General features: G+C 33.0%; 1 protein-coding gene across 1 annotated transcript; it reads left to right on the forward strand.

Moving 5' to 3' along the window:
* Positions 1 to 501: 501 nt before the first annotated feature.
* On the forward strand, positions 502 to 8,519 carry LOC145048743 (uncharacterized). The gene is made up of 16 exons (XM_078956639.1): positions 502 to 609; positions 711 to 774; positions 1,495 to 1,616; positions 1,792 to 1,851; positions 4,955 to 5,074; positions 5,209 to 5,334; positions 5,422 to 5,563; positions 6,110 to 6,280; positions 6,429 to 6,584; positions 6,677 to 6,783; positions 6,921 to 7,011; positions 7,124 to 7,265; positions 7,378 to 7,534; positions 7,638 to 7,757; positions 7,891 to 8,017; positions 8,104 to 8,519. The coding sequence occupies exons 2-16, from the start codon at positions 733 to 735 to the stop codon at positions 8,359 to 8,361; spliced, it is 1,941 nt and encodes a 646-aa protein (XP_078812765.1). The 5' UTR covers positions 502 to 609; positions 711 to 732; the 3' UTR covers positions 8,362 to 8,519.
* Positions 8,520 to 15,228: the final 6,709 nt, after the last annotated feature.

Below are 15,228 nucleotides of genomic sequence, written 5' to 3' on the forward strand. Positions count from 1 at the left end.
TAGGTTTAACCGGTCCCAGATCTGATTCTTAGAGGCAAAAAAACCGTTTGTCATGTGAACCGGTAAAAACCAGTACGGTCGAACCGGTAAAAACCATAAATTTTTAAAATTATATATTTTTTTCTTTTTTCTTTTCTATTTTTATATAACTGAAATTGATAATAACGTAATTATGATATATTATGTATTTTTCGGTTTTTTAGATTGATAACCGGTTGGACCGGTTGAATCATCAAACATGTAAAACAGCCGGTTTGGTCTCCGTTTCGGTTTTCAAAACCATGATCATATGTGATTTTATTACGTTTTATTCGATTCAATAATAGATTTAAATTAAAACTAAAAGATAGGATGATAGGAAAACTCATATATTAGACTTGTGCACCAAATCATGTAGTGACTTTTAAGTTTGTCAAACTTTGTCCTAAACGTAAAGACGCTACAACGCATAACTATTATACACATAAAATACCCTAAGCTTTCTTTCTAATTAAAGAAACCCATTACCTAAACTTATTTATAGAAAACTCTCTAAAGCATCTATTTCAATTCCTTTGTGTGCAACTTCAGATATATTGCTTTCTCCAATCTATTTTTACTAAACACGAGGTAAGATTTGTGTATACCCGTCGTCCCGACTCCCGTCGATAAAGAAACAAACGAGTTTAATTTTACATATAAATGATTTCTTATCGATCTATATATTCTAGGTGATCATCGTGACTTGGATTTATGTCGCCTATCGGCGTGCAGTTACAAATTGAAGATGGCCATGTAAAAACTTTTCTTTGTATTTGTTATCTTAAAACAATTCTAAATAATCATTCCTATTAAATAAAAATAACTTTGTCATTTGTGATCCTCTTATATATATTATGTCACATATCATTTTATGGTAAATTTAGATTAAATTATACCCATATGTTATTTTATGATTTTTTCCATTTTATTAAATTTCATATAAAACTTAAATATAATGAATGGAATAATAAATGTATATCTAATTCATTAATGCAACTTATCTTATAATTTCTAAATTTCTAAATTGAATTCAATTATTTTAGTTGGTTATTTATTTAAATTATTAGTTTAAATTTAAAAGATAAATAATCATTTCAACTTTAATAATTAATATTTTTTATTTTTTTCCCTATATATATTTTTTAAAATGTTAGATCTTCATGTTTATTTATTTTTTAAATAAACTTATATAATACATGCACGTTAAACCTAATATATTATATATAACTTGTAACGAAATAAGTATGTATATCTTATACTATAGTTTAATTTCCACAAGTATTATTACGGCGTCCAATATTTTCTAGCGTTGATTTTTCATATATTCTCTCAAACTAACGTTCAATCTGTCGGTTTTCTACATTATAGCTAGTATAGAGTATAGAAATGTAACTTGTTAAATGACAAAGTTTTTTTTTTTTTTTTTTTTTTTTTTTTTTTTTTTTATAAATCTTTTTTGAATAAAATTTTCAGGTGGTGATTAATAATGGCATAGTAGAAGTAACAATATCGAATCCTGAGGGCATTGTCACTGGCATACGATACAATGGACTTGATAATGTGCTTGAGATTCTTAACAATGAAAGCGATCGAGGGTTAGTCGCATGCAATATATACTAACACTAATCAAACCATATCAAATTATCACTTTTAGTGATTTGTTTAATTTGTCGGTAGATGAATAATACAAGCTAAATTTCATCTTAATTATTTTACTGCATTTCATCTTACAAGCTAAATTTCATCTTAATTATTTTACTAAAAATACAGATATTGGGATGTCGTGTGGAGTGCTTTAGATGGCTCGGGCAAAACCGGATTATTTGAAGTGTATGTTCTTATTATTCATGTATGAAATATATATGATAAATAAAAAGTACGTTAACCATGAAAAATAAAGGGTTTTGACATTAAAGCTCTTAAGTTTGTCAATTTTATACGAGTTTACTCCAAATACAATTTCTTATTCATCAATGCCTGATAGTTAAATGATTTTTTTTTTATTATCTTTTGAATCGAAATACATGTCATAGGGCAAGCTTCTATGGTAACCGACTATGAGGTCATCTATGTGACAAATGGAATATATGACAAGAATTGTTTAACTATTAGGCATTAATGAACAAGAGATTATAATTACGAAAAATTCATATAAACTTGACAAACGTTAAGGGTTTTGTGTCAATAACCCAAAAATAAATACAAAAACTTTCATATATAAATTTATAGAGTAAATTACACGAATGGTCCTTATGGTTTAGGGTAATTTACGCGTTTGGTCCCTAACTTATTTTTTTAACTCGGAAGGTCCCTACTGTTTGTTTTTGTTACACGTTTGGTCCCTATCTTACCTAAAAAGACTATTTTGCCATTGATTTTTTACATTGTTTAAAAAACACACCCTCAACCTCACTACTCTTACCTTACCTTACCTATCCCACAATTTTTCCCAATTTAAATAATAATCTTTTTAGGTAAGACAGAGACCAAGCGTGTAACAAAAACAAACATTAAGGACCAAACGTGTAACAAAAACAAACAGTAGGCACATTCCGAGTTAAATAAATAAATTAAGGACCAAGCGTGCAAATTATCCCAAACCATAGGGACCATTCGTAATTTACTCAATTTTATAATATCTAGAAGACAAGAAGAATTATTAGAACATGCATTAATTAAAACTCAATGGTATTTGTTTATTTATATATGAGGTTTTATATTAACTTTTTAAAAGAGTTGTTTTGAAAGACGGTAGAATTTAATATATACAAACACATAATTGTACCATTAATAATTTTTGGTTAGCTTTGATGGTTTTAAATGAATTGTTTTTACCTTTTTTCTCTTAGAATCCTAATGTTTCAAATATATATATATATATATATATATATATATATATATATATATATATATATATATATATATATATATATATATATATATATATATATATATATATATATATATATATATATATGGGAAAAGTGAATATACCCTTAAGGGTATATAAACTTAGTTACCCAAACTCACCATAATACGTCGTTTTGTATCATATATATACATTGTAATTGTCTAATGTTCTTATAATTCAACTTCTAACTTGATTTCATTCAAAGATTTTTATAAATTTCACATTTATTTTCCTCTTACATAATTTTCATTTTGAACTATAATATATATAGTCTAATTGATGTTCGTCAAAAAGATGTGATTTAAGAGGGAGATAATAATGAAATTTTAAAAATCTTGAAAGTATATCAAGTTAAGGATTGATGTTGAAGAACATTATAATAAATATATCAAACAAAACGACGTATTATGGTGAGTTTGGGTACCTAAGCTTGTATACCCTTAAGGGTATATTCACTTTTCCATATATATATATATATATATATATATATATATATATATATATATATATATATATATATATATATATATATATATATATATATTACGAGAACCAAAAAGATTTTACTAGAACTCGAGAAATCCTAACCCACTTATCACTTCTTAAAACCAAGACCACCATTGGATTTCTAGAGCTGCATCTAAAAGAGGCCATCGTAAAAAAAGAGATTTGATTATTTTTTTTGAAATATACATTTATGCACATTTTAATGTTTATATATGTGCATGTATGCACAATTAGTAGTTTTTTTTTTTTCAAAATTTTTCAAAAGCAGGACGACAATATAACTCTAATACCAACGTTTAAGAGAATCGCAACTTGAAAATATCAAAAAAATGAAGAAAACATAAATATGAATGCATGCACATTTAGATGTACATATATTCACATTTCACAGAAAAAGTTAGTTAAATCTTTTTTTGCACCATAGATTTCTCTTAGACACAACTTTAGGAGTCCAATGATGGTTTTAGTTTTGAAAAATGATGAGTGGATTATGAGTTCTCGTGTTCTCACAAATCTTTTAATTCTCAAAATAATATATATATATAGGGTTAGGTTCATTTGAGACCATCTATATTTTGTGAGACCGTGAGACACATTTTTTTATTATTTTTTTATTTTTTTTAGTTAATTCATGTTCCAAAAATAATATTTAAAAAAAGATTTTTTTAATTTTTCCATTTATTTTGCATTTTAAAATTATTTTTAGAATATGTACAGTGTAATATTCTATTTAGAATATTTCACGTATTTTAAAAAAAAAATAGATTTTTTTTATTTTTTTTTTAATTTTTTTTAGTTAATTCAAGTTCCGAAAATAATATTTAAAAAAAGAATTTTTAGATTTTTTCCATTTATTTTGCATTTTAAAATTATTTTTTAGAATATGTCAGTGTAATATTCTATTTAGAATATTTCACGTATTTTTCAAAAAAAAAAACGGATTTTTTTTATTTATTTTTTATTTTTTTTAGTTAATTCAAGTTCCGAAAATAATATTTAAAAAAAGAATTTTTGGATTTTTCCATTTATTTTGCATTTTAAAATTATTTTTAGATTTGATTTCACGGTCTCACAAAATTAGAATGATCTCAAATGAACCTGAACATATATATATATATATATATATATATATATATATATATATATATATATATATATATATATATATATGTGTGGCTATGAGTGACGCCATCGAAACCGCATTTCCTTCATTGACATATAAGTGCCACATCATTTTTTACTATAAAAGTGTGATTCATTGCCACATCCAATGAGTGGTGCCACATTTTATTTAAACAAAAATTAATTTAAATAAAAACTTTAATTTTCTCTCCACCCAATCATAAAACGGTCAAATTATCCCACCCAATCACAAACACAACCATTTTTTACCACACTGCGGTCTAAACCGCACCCAGAGGACTGTGTTCGCTGCCTAGATGGCGAAACCGCACTCCCTCTATATAACACACCACTCTCCAAGTCTAACCAAGCCAAAGATGTTTTTTTCTGCAGGATTAAAGGGACAAGTTTCAAGGTTATTGCTGAAAGTGAGGAACTAGTTGAAATATCTTTTTCTAGGCCATGGGATCCTTCCTTAAAAGGAAAGTTGGCTCCTTTAAACATAGACAAAAGGTTCGCTAATTAGATTTTTTTTGTCAATTCCTTCAAAAATGGAAAATTTTAATGTAATTGTTTGAAATCAGACTTCTGTACCTCTAATAATGTATGTATAATTTGCACTATTTGGTGACTGAGTGATTAATCAGATTCATTTTGGTTCGTGGTTGCTCCGGTTTCTACACTTATGCCATCTATGAACACTTGGGTTCACAAGAATGGCAAGCTTTCAGTCTTGCTGAAACACGGGTTGCATTCAAGCTCAGAAAAGACAAGTATATATTCTTTAGCTTTTAATTCACTAATTAACGATCAAAACTACTCATTGAAATTTAACTAATATAAGTAGTTGTTAATTATAGGTTTCATTACATGGCGGTGTCAGATGATCGAAGAAGATACATGCCATTGCCGGATGATAGATCACCGGGAAGAGGCCAACCCCTTGCATATCCTGAAGCCGTTTTACTAGCTGATCCGGTAGAACCTGAGTTCAAGGGAGAGGTATATATATATAATTATATAAATAGTTTGAGGGGAAAATGACTTAAAAGACCAACGAAGTTTCCAAATCATTCAAAAAACCCCAATCATGTTTTGTCTGTTCAAAAAAACCCAACGAACTTAACTTTTTGTCTAAAAAGTCCAACAAAGTTTCAAACCGTTCAGAAAATTCCAATTTTGTTTTGTTTAAGTTCGTTGGGTTTTTTTTAACAGTCAAAACATGATTGGAGTTTTTTAAACGTTTTGGAAACTTCGTTGGTCTAACAAGTCATTTTTCTGATACGGTAATAAGCCACGTCATCTGTTTCTCTTATTTGACTTTCGAGAAGGTGTAACTTAGTTGAGCTTTTTAGATAAAATATTAAGTTTGTTGGGTTTTTTTGAATAGACAAAACATGATTGAGGTTTTTTAAACGGTTTGAAAACTTTGTTGGAATTTTAAGTCATTTTCCCATAGTTTGAGTAGCTAGATGCACAAGCTAGAAGAATAACGAGCATGTTTTCTTTAGCTAAAGCTATGTTATTAATATATAATTCTTGTTGTAGGTGGATGATAAATACCAATATACTTGCGAGAACAGAAATCTTATGGTACATGGTTGGATATCGAATGACCCTCCGACAGGTTTTTGGCAAATTACACCGAGTGATGAGTTTCGAACAGGTGGACCCCTCAAACAGAACTTATGTTCTCATGTGGGGCCCACTTGTTTAGCCGTAAGTATAGTATTTACTTGGCCTCTTTTATTATATTGTATGCATGTTGTCGGTGGATCCATACTATTGCTTACAATTATCAAAGTCACAGTTTAAAACTGAGCTTAATAGTACGTACTTTGATCTAATTGAAAAATTAACTAACAAGGTTTTCGTTGGAGCTCATTATGCTGGGGATGATTTGGTCCCGAAGTTTGGTCAAGGAGAGGCATGGAAGAAAGTATTCGGACCGGTTTTTATTTATTTGAACTCGGTCATGGATGGAGAAGACCCACTTACTCTTTGGGATGATGCAAAAACACAAGTAATTAGAGATGACAAAATTAAATTAGAGATAACGTTAACATTACTCTTAAATAATATTCCTTCCACGTATTTACTTATTGTATCGAGCAGATGATGATTGAGGTGAAGAGTTGGCCTTATAGTTTTCCGGCATCCGAGGATTTCCCAAAATCAAATCAACGAGGCAACATTTGTGGGAAGTTACTAGTTCGCGATAGGTAAATTAATACTGTAGAGTATAGCTAGGCTCATAATAATTAAACCCAAGACGATCTTAATTAAGTAGTCCACTTACAGTTAAACAGAGTTTTCTGAGCTAATGATCATCTATAGCACATATTATTATTTCTTTTAGATTCGTTCAAGACAATGACATGCCAACAAACGGTGCATATGTCGGGCTAGCTCAACCGGGTGAAGTTGGATCATGGCAAAGAGAATGCAAGGTACGTATTAAGTTGACTTTAAAGCTAATTAACCAGGTCAAACATACGATTTGACTTCATAATAGTGAACTAGTGATTATTGATCAAACAAGGTTATTGTACTAACAAGCAGGATTATCAATTTTGGACAAAAACGGATGAGAATGGAGTTTTTTCTATAACCAATATCAGAACTGGAAACTATAATATATACGCTTGGGTCCCTGGATTTATAGGCGATTACCGAAACGACGATGCTATCACAATCACTGCAGGTCGCCTACCTAGCCATATATAATTAATTAATTAAAACCACAAATTATCTCAGATTAATATTGTTGATTCAACTTTGTTTGAAATTTGGAATATTCAAATCAAATACTATAGGCTGTGACATCAATGTGGGTACTCTTGTTTACGAGCCTCCACGGAGTGGTCCTACATTGTGGGACATAGGGATTCCAGATCGATCTGCTGCTGAATTCTTTGTCCCGGATCCTAACCCGCAATACGTCAACAAGCTGTTTCTAGATCAACCACAAAAGTTCGTTAATTAATTCCTTCCTTTAAACATGTTAACTAATTCCTTTTTCATAAGATTAATTAGTTACACCGACACAAATCATATCATACATATATATTGTCAGCAATTTTAGGCAATATGGGTTATGGGAACAGTATGGAGAGCTATACCCCGAGGGGGACTTGATTTTTACAATTGGAGATAGTGACTATAGCAAAGATTGGTTTTATGCTCAAGTTCCAAGGTACAACAAGCTGTCTTTAATTATAAGGAATTTATCCACTTAATTTGTTGGTTTTACATATATATATATATATTACACAAGCAATATTTAAAGGTGGTGACTCTTTGAATCAATGTATTCGATCTATTTGTAGGAGAAAAAAAGATAAGTCATATGAAGGAACGACATGGCAGATCAAGTTCAAGCTAGAAAACGTCCAACAAACGGCTACTTACACCCTACGAATAGCATTGGCTGGTGCATCTTTAGCAGAACTACAGGTTAGTTGGTCTAAATAAATAAAACTTGGAATTTCCAAGCTAGCTAGCTAATTAATGGGAAGTTTCCACTATATATCTATTTATAGGTTCGGGTAAATGATCGAAACAAAGTGCGTCCTTTGTTCACAACAGGACTCATAGGACGAGATAATGCAATCCCAAGACACGGGATTCACGGGCTATATTGGTTGTATACAGTAGAGGTTTTGGGTTCTTTACTGGTTAAAGAAGAAGAGGGAGATAACATTTTTTACTTCACACAACCACGCTCCCAATCTCCATTCCAAGCTATCATGTATGATTATATTCGCTTAGAAGGACCTAAATCTGACGTTCCGAATTAAGAAGGCTCAATGATATTGTCATCGTATATGCTCGTATTATACATACGCAAAATGTAAATAAATTTATTGTTCGTTTTTTAGATTGTCGTTTATGAAAAGCAGAAATATTTTATAGGCTAGTGCAACGGTGTGTATTATTTGATTGGCTATGTAACATTTCACATACAATATAATTATATTATATTTTAAGTTATATATTATCCATTTACAAAATTCATTTAATAAATGGACGATTTCTTTCTCCAAGAGTCCAAGTTAAGTTTCATTCGTTGAGATCCGATACTATTGGGGCTTATCTCTATCCAATTTTTTAAAAGTTAGATTTCCTTATTCTATTCTTTTACTTCGTTGGGGGCATGACCATTTTGAATCGTAAGAAAAGATTTGCTTTCAAGTTTGTTATCAAATTTGTCATGGTATCAAAGCAAACTTAGAAACTTAACCCCACCATTCTAATCGGTAATCGAAGGTGTCGAGTCAACAACCAGAGAAAAATATGCCACAAACATGACATCTCCACATTTCCTTATTACAACTAATTGCCCCAACCAATTTTTTTTTGGGGGAAAACTATTTCATGATGGAAATTACAACAATTGGAAAAACGAGATGACGAATGCATTACTCGCCAAGAACAAAATCGGTTTTATCGACAATAATATTCTAATGCCGAAGGAAGATTCTGTGGATATGATGAACTAGAAAAGGTGATATCCTCTAATTTTCAGAACCAATTAAAAATTTTCTCTACGTTTCTTAAATTATATTAACATTGATGCAGAAATTCCAGTACATTCGAAACATTTTTAGCACAAGTGATTGTCTCAATAAAATCCGAAGGATGTCATAATTTATACAGAAACATAGGTTCAACGTAAAGATCTAATGGTCCTAAACTCTATTGCAAGTTGTGTCTTGATTACTCAATATCCTAATCAAGTTCCAGTAGCTTAAGCCTTGATACCTATGATATATATAAACTGAAGGGGTCAGGTTTGGAAACCTACTGAGATGCATAGGGATTTCAATCCCACAATATTGTTATGATAACATTCTTTAATTATCCATATGGGCTTACATTCCCACATATCCATTCCTATTGATCCTTACAGATTATTAGGGAGAAAATATCTCTCCTAATAAATAGTTAAAATGGTTGACTACTCAACTATGGGCTTTCTTGGCCAGCGTAGTCATAAAGACATATGGGTCATCAGAGTATTTAATGAATTATCCCATTTCATCTGTGTCTGTGAGTAATGAGCTCACGCCACCAATGTAATCCATACGACTATTGAGAATGATCAAGTGTTGTCACTTACTCTTGGAGGTGACTAGACATACCGTTACAGTTGCCTGATATGGACCCACCATTTATAGTCATCCAAGGGGAATACTATAGCATACTCCCATATGGAGCTACTGACTACTGTACATCGACACTTGAGAGTCTCACAAAAAAGAAGTTTACTCTCCGTTTCTAGCTTACCCATATTCTCCTAATGAGGCTACCTAATATCACATTGAATTGAATTAGGTATCTTCCATAAGTCTAAGTTTTTCATAGACGAGATTATAATGCCTGTAACCAACTTCTAATACCAACTCTATTTTTGGGTGACAGTAACTTATCTTTAGTGTATATATTCCATATAAAGCATTAGGTATTATTATTCGTTTGTCTTCTCAACAACGCTATATAATATTGTTATATAATATTATCTATATATACTAACATAAATAGAACCACATCTGGTTCACACATAGCACGATATATATATATATATATATATATATATATATATATATATATATATATATACCCCCAAAATCCACGACTAAACATTTCATTTTTAATTTAATAGTTCATAAAACAGATTATTGAAAACATCATTGTGTTATCTCATATCATGAAAACCATAAGTCATATGTCTCAAAACAAATCGTAATAATGCCAGAGTAATAATCCAAAGAACATCATAGTGCGGAAAATAGTGGTGTGATGCGCTGCAGTCATGCCGACTCCTTTCCTTTCGAAGAAGAAGTACCTGAAACAAAAACTGAAAACAGTAAGCACAAAGCTTAGTGAGTTTCGCTATCATACCATATATTATACAATAAACATACTGCCAGGCATATCTGGGTGTCTGGCCTACTCTGCTGAGCATATCTGGGTGCTCAACTTACCCTTGTCAGGCATACCAGGGTGCCCGACCTACCCCTATCAAGCATATCTGGGTGCTTGACCTACCCTGCCAGACATATCTGGGTGCCCAACCTACCCTCCGTTTTATTTCAGCTGGTTACGAGGACTATTTCACCCCTACCACTACCACATAATAACATAGCATAACATACCGTCATACATATCTGTGTGCCCGACTTACCCTGTCGGTCCTTACAATTGATAACGGGGTCTATCCCACCCCTCCTACCACTATCACATAATGTCATAACATACTAGCACATAGCTTATAACATATAGTGGCATACCAGACAATTATCACAAAAACAATCATTTTAACTATAATCAACCACTAGTGGGCCGGCATTGGTGCCTTCGACTCACTTCTACTGGAAGTTAACTCACCACAATAACTAGGAATAACTGCAAAGACTCCGACTCTGAAATCAATCTCTCTCAGACTCCTAAACATTAACATTTCCTTTAATTATCCTTCCATACGCTGACCCCCTTAAGTGTCAACTTTGGTTAAAGTCAAAGTCAAAGCCAACACCTTGGTCAAAGTCAACATTTGGTCAAATTCAACATCCTGGTTGACTCAACTCACCGAGTTGGTCCATCAACTCGTCGAGTTCTTTCATGAACTCATCGAGTTTCACCCTATAATAGAGTCGGGACTTCTCCAATCAACTCGTCGAGTCATCCTTGAACTCGTCGAGTTTTGCCCTTTATAGACTCTGGACTCTTCGACCCAACTCGTCGAGTTCCTCTATGGAGTTGACGAGTTTTTCAGTTTGTTGAGCCATCTTAATGGCTTAAGTCCTTATCCTTCAGACCTAAGCTCCATACTTCCACTACATAAAGAAAATGTTTTTTAATGGTAAAGTTTCCAACTTTACCCGTTAATAGCCCTACTTAATGGGTTTAGTTCAAACCCTAATCCTTTAAGACCTAAATCTTGACCCAAAAGCCATAATACTTCACACTAAAGCATAAAATTGAGATCTAGGCCCTAGACACCATATGAATACGTAAAGTCCCTGACTTTCCCTCCATGCATGACCTTTTGGAGCTTAAAAGGCCAAAATGACACCTTAAAGCTTGCATGTGACTTCCATGGCCATAAAGTTTTCACCTTCATGTGATGAAAGTCCTTCTAGACCACAGATCTGAAAGAGTAATTATTTGGGACGTCCAAGTCTCAAAAGCTAGCATACTTGGAACAAAACATGTAGAAATCACTCCAAACTAGATCTAAACATTAAGTAGACAAGATAGGAGTTTTATACCTCCAATGAACCAGAAATGGAGCTCAACTTCTGGATCTATTCTTCTCCTTCACTTCCTTGCTCCTTCTTCAAGTCTCCCCTTCTTCAAAACCTCAAGAAAGCACCAAGAATCGCTCAAAACTCTAAAAAACATATTAGGGTTTCGTTGATAGGGTTTGGAACGATGTAGTCTATAAATGAGGCCAACCTTTGGGGTTAAGGTGTTTAAATAGGGTGTTAAATATTGAAAATCAGGGTTTCGTTATGGCAGCCCTACTCGTCGAGTTGAGTCTCTCAACTCGTTGAGTAGACTTTAAATCCCGCATCCAGATTTCCATTCCAACTCGACAAGTTTGGGGCCTCTAACTCGTCGAGTTCCTGAACAAAATGAATAAATCATTTTTAAAGTACATACCAGGAACTGGGCGTTACAAATCTACCCTACTTATTTTAGACTTCGTCCCTAAAGTCTGCTGCATCTAGAAAAAGCTTTGGGTAGTGCTCCCTCATCTCGTCCTCCGGCTCCCAAGTCCATTCTGAGCCCTTGCAGTGCTGCCATTGTGTGACATCCCCATTTTCACGGCCAGAAAAGACCGATTTTGTTTATGTTTTATAAAAATCAGAGTACCTATTTTAATAAAAATGTTGTGGAATTTGTTTCCAGTAAAACATGATAAATATCAAAGCATTTCCGAAGAAAAGTATTTTTATTCATTTTAAACATTTGGGATGTCATCGTCAATACAGAAACATAAGCATAAACAGAACTTACATTCATTATCACTGGTGACTTATATCTACTTAATCTCTCAGTGTAATGTGACTTCATATCAACACCTGTGATATAAATAAACTGAGTGGGTTAGGTTGGGAAACCTGGTGAGTACATAGGGTTTTCAACCCACGATAAATAGGTTTATTAACTTTATCAAACCAAACAAACCTTATTACCCGTTCCCGTTATCCTCACTTTATGTCCCCAAAACATCTAACACAAGGGACCTAGTTTAAGGTACTTTCATCGGGGTGACAACATATGTTCCGGAGGTTCCTCAACAATTCATGTCAAATAAGGCAACCATGTGGGGGATGGAGTACTGCTGGTGAGCACACAGTTCAAATAAAAATATAATTCAAATAAACACCTACAGGTTGCGAGTCTGCTAGCATTCCACTATACTGTCTAGAATAGTCTGTGGTAGTCATCTATACTCCGCTAGATGACTAGATCATCAATAACATCTATAATGAGGCCTCTCATTATTTTATTTTGTCACACAGCAACTATTACATCTACCATGTTTTACCCAACACATTTTGTAGATATAAAATACATATACAGTTTAAATCTTTTAAACCATGTATAAAATCGTTCATCTAGCATAGATAGCAAGTATACAGATAATATGCACACACAACATGTAATTTATATAAAATACTTCATATCTATGTGTAAGCTGAAAGTAACTATGCACCCACTTAAAAAGGTAGTGATTCCGAACTCAGACAGCGCTTCGCTTCTTAAAAATAATTTTCTTCGACGAAACCTAGTATTATTACCACTAGAGTTTAGTCTATTATTCGCCGAGACTAATTAATAGTCTAGCTATTATTACTATTATATAAACTTTAAACAATACTTATATAACTCATAATAATAGCCCAAGTACTTATTATAAGTTCATAATAACGTTATTATACTTAAATAAAAATTATAGAGTAAATTACTGAAATCGTCCCTGTGGTTTGGTTAAAATTGCACGTTTGGTCCTTAACTTTTCTTTTGCACTCGAATTGTCCCTGTGGTTTGATTTTGTTATATTTTTCTCCCTGTGGTTTGATTTTGTTGCGTTTTTCGTCCCTTACATACATAAAGTTAGGAACCAAACATGCAATTTTGACCAAACCATAGGGACGAAAAATGCAACAAAATCAAACCACAGAGACGATCCGAGTGCAAAATAAAAGTCAGGGACCAAATATGCAATTTTAACCAAACACAGGGATGATTTCAGTAATTTACTCTAAATTATATTAAAAATAGCATAGGCGTAGCTCATTTACAGCGGGTTTTATAGAAAACTAGACTTTGCTTGGAGCAGCGTTCCCGAGCCAAAAAGCTCTTCTTCTCGGAGCCATCGAGCACTCCGTGGCTTCCGCCTTGTGCTAGGGAGGCCCCTTAGGCTTTTCGAGGGGTTTCGGGGCTAAAGAGAGGTTCTAGAGAGAGAGAGAGAGAGAGAGATAGAGAGAGAGAGAGAGAGTAAAGAGAAGAAAGAATGAGAAAGCTGTGAAGAAAATGAAGGTGGGAGAGGTTTTATTTATAGGGTGAAAAATGGCTGAACTTGGTGCCACATGTCACCATCTAGTGACAAGACTTGGGGAGAAAACAATGACCAAGATTGTGCCACATCACCCATTTTCGCACAACACACTCCCGACTTCTAAAATCCGTAACTTTCACATACGACCTCCGTTTTGGACGTTCTTTATATCCACGCGTAGGTAAAAATAAGATCTAAAACTTTCGTTTTGACTCTATTGCCTAATTCTCCACTGATCTTAAATTTAACAGTACGAGGAGATTATACTGTTAAATGTCCGCGTAAAATTCATAACTTCTACATACAGACTTTGTTTTCGTCTGTCTTTTCACCGTTGAGTTCCTATTAATGAGATCTTCAATTCTCATTTAGGTTGCATAGGCTAAAAACCGCTCGATCTAAAATTCGAGTTTCGGGCTGTGCACTGCTAAGCCAAATCTTAGAAAATTCATAACTTCCTCATACGAAGTCAAATTTGGGCATTCTTTTATTGTGTGTTCTCAGTTTAACGTATACTACAACTTTTGTTTAGATTTCTAAGGATAAAATTCCTCCATCGTAAATTCATTATTTACGTCTCCCAGTGTCGTGCTGGTTTTGCCGTAAAACTTCGACGAACCATAACTTATTCGTTATAACTCATATTTCAATGTTCTTTATATGTACGAAACCCTTGAGATCTATTATAAAACTTGGTTAAGATTGTTTATTCTAAATAATCTTTTGTAAAAAATTCATTTTCGACCCCTATTATCTCTAAATTGACTAGCCCGGATCTATGTGCGTTACACATTGCACCTTCGCTAACTCGACCCTCTTGTTCCTCAAATCCTTCTTCTTCCTGTCGAGGATGGCTACTGGTCGCTCGATGTAGTTCAGGCTGTCATTCACCTGCATATCCTCTAGCAACACCATCACGGAGTCATCTAGCAAGCACTTCCGCAGTTGGGAGACATGAAAGGTGTTGTGGATCTGACTAAGCTTGGTTGGCAGATCCAACCTATATGCCACCTTTCCCACCTGAGCTATAACCCTGAAAGGTCCGATATACCTGGGGCCCAACTTGCTCTGTTTTCTGAAGCAGATGACACCT

Source organism: Lactuca saligna, chromosome 1 (assembly GCF_052625555.1).
Source record: "Lactuca saligna cultivar CGN05327 chromosome 1, ASM5262555v1, whole genome shotgun sequence".
Lineage (NCBI taxonomy): Eukaryota > Viridiplantae > Streptophyta > Magnoliopsida > Asterales > Asteraceae > Lactuca > Lactuca saligna.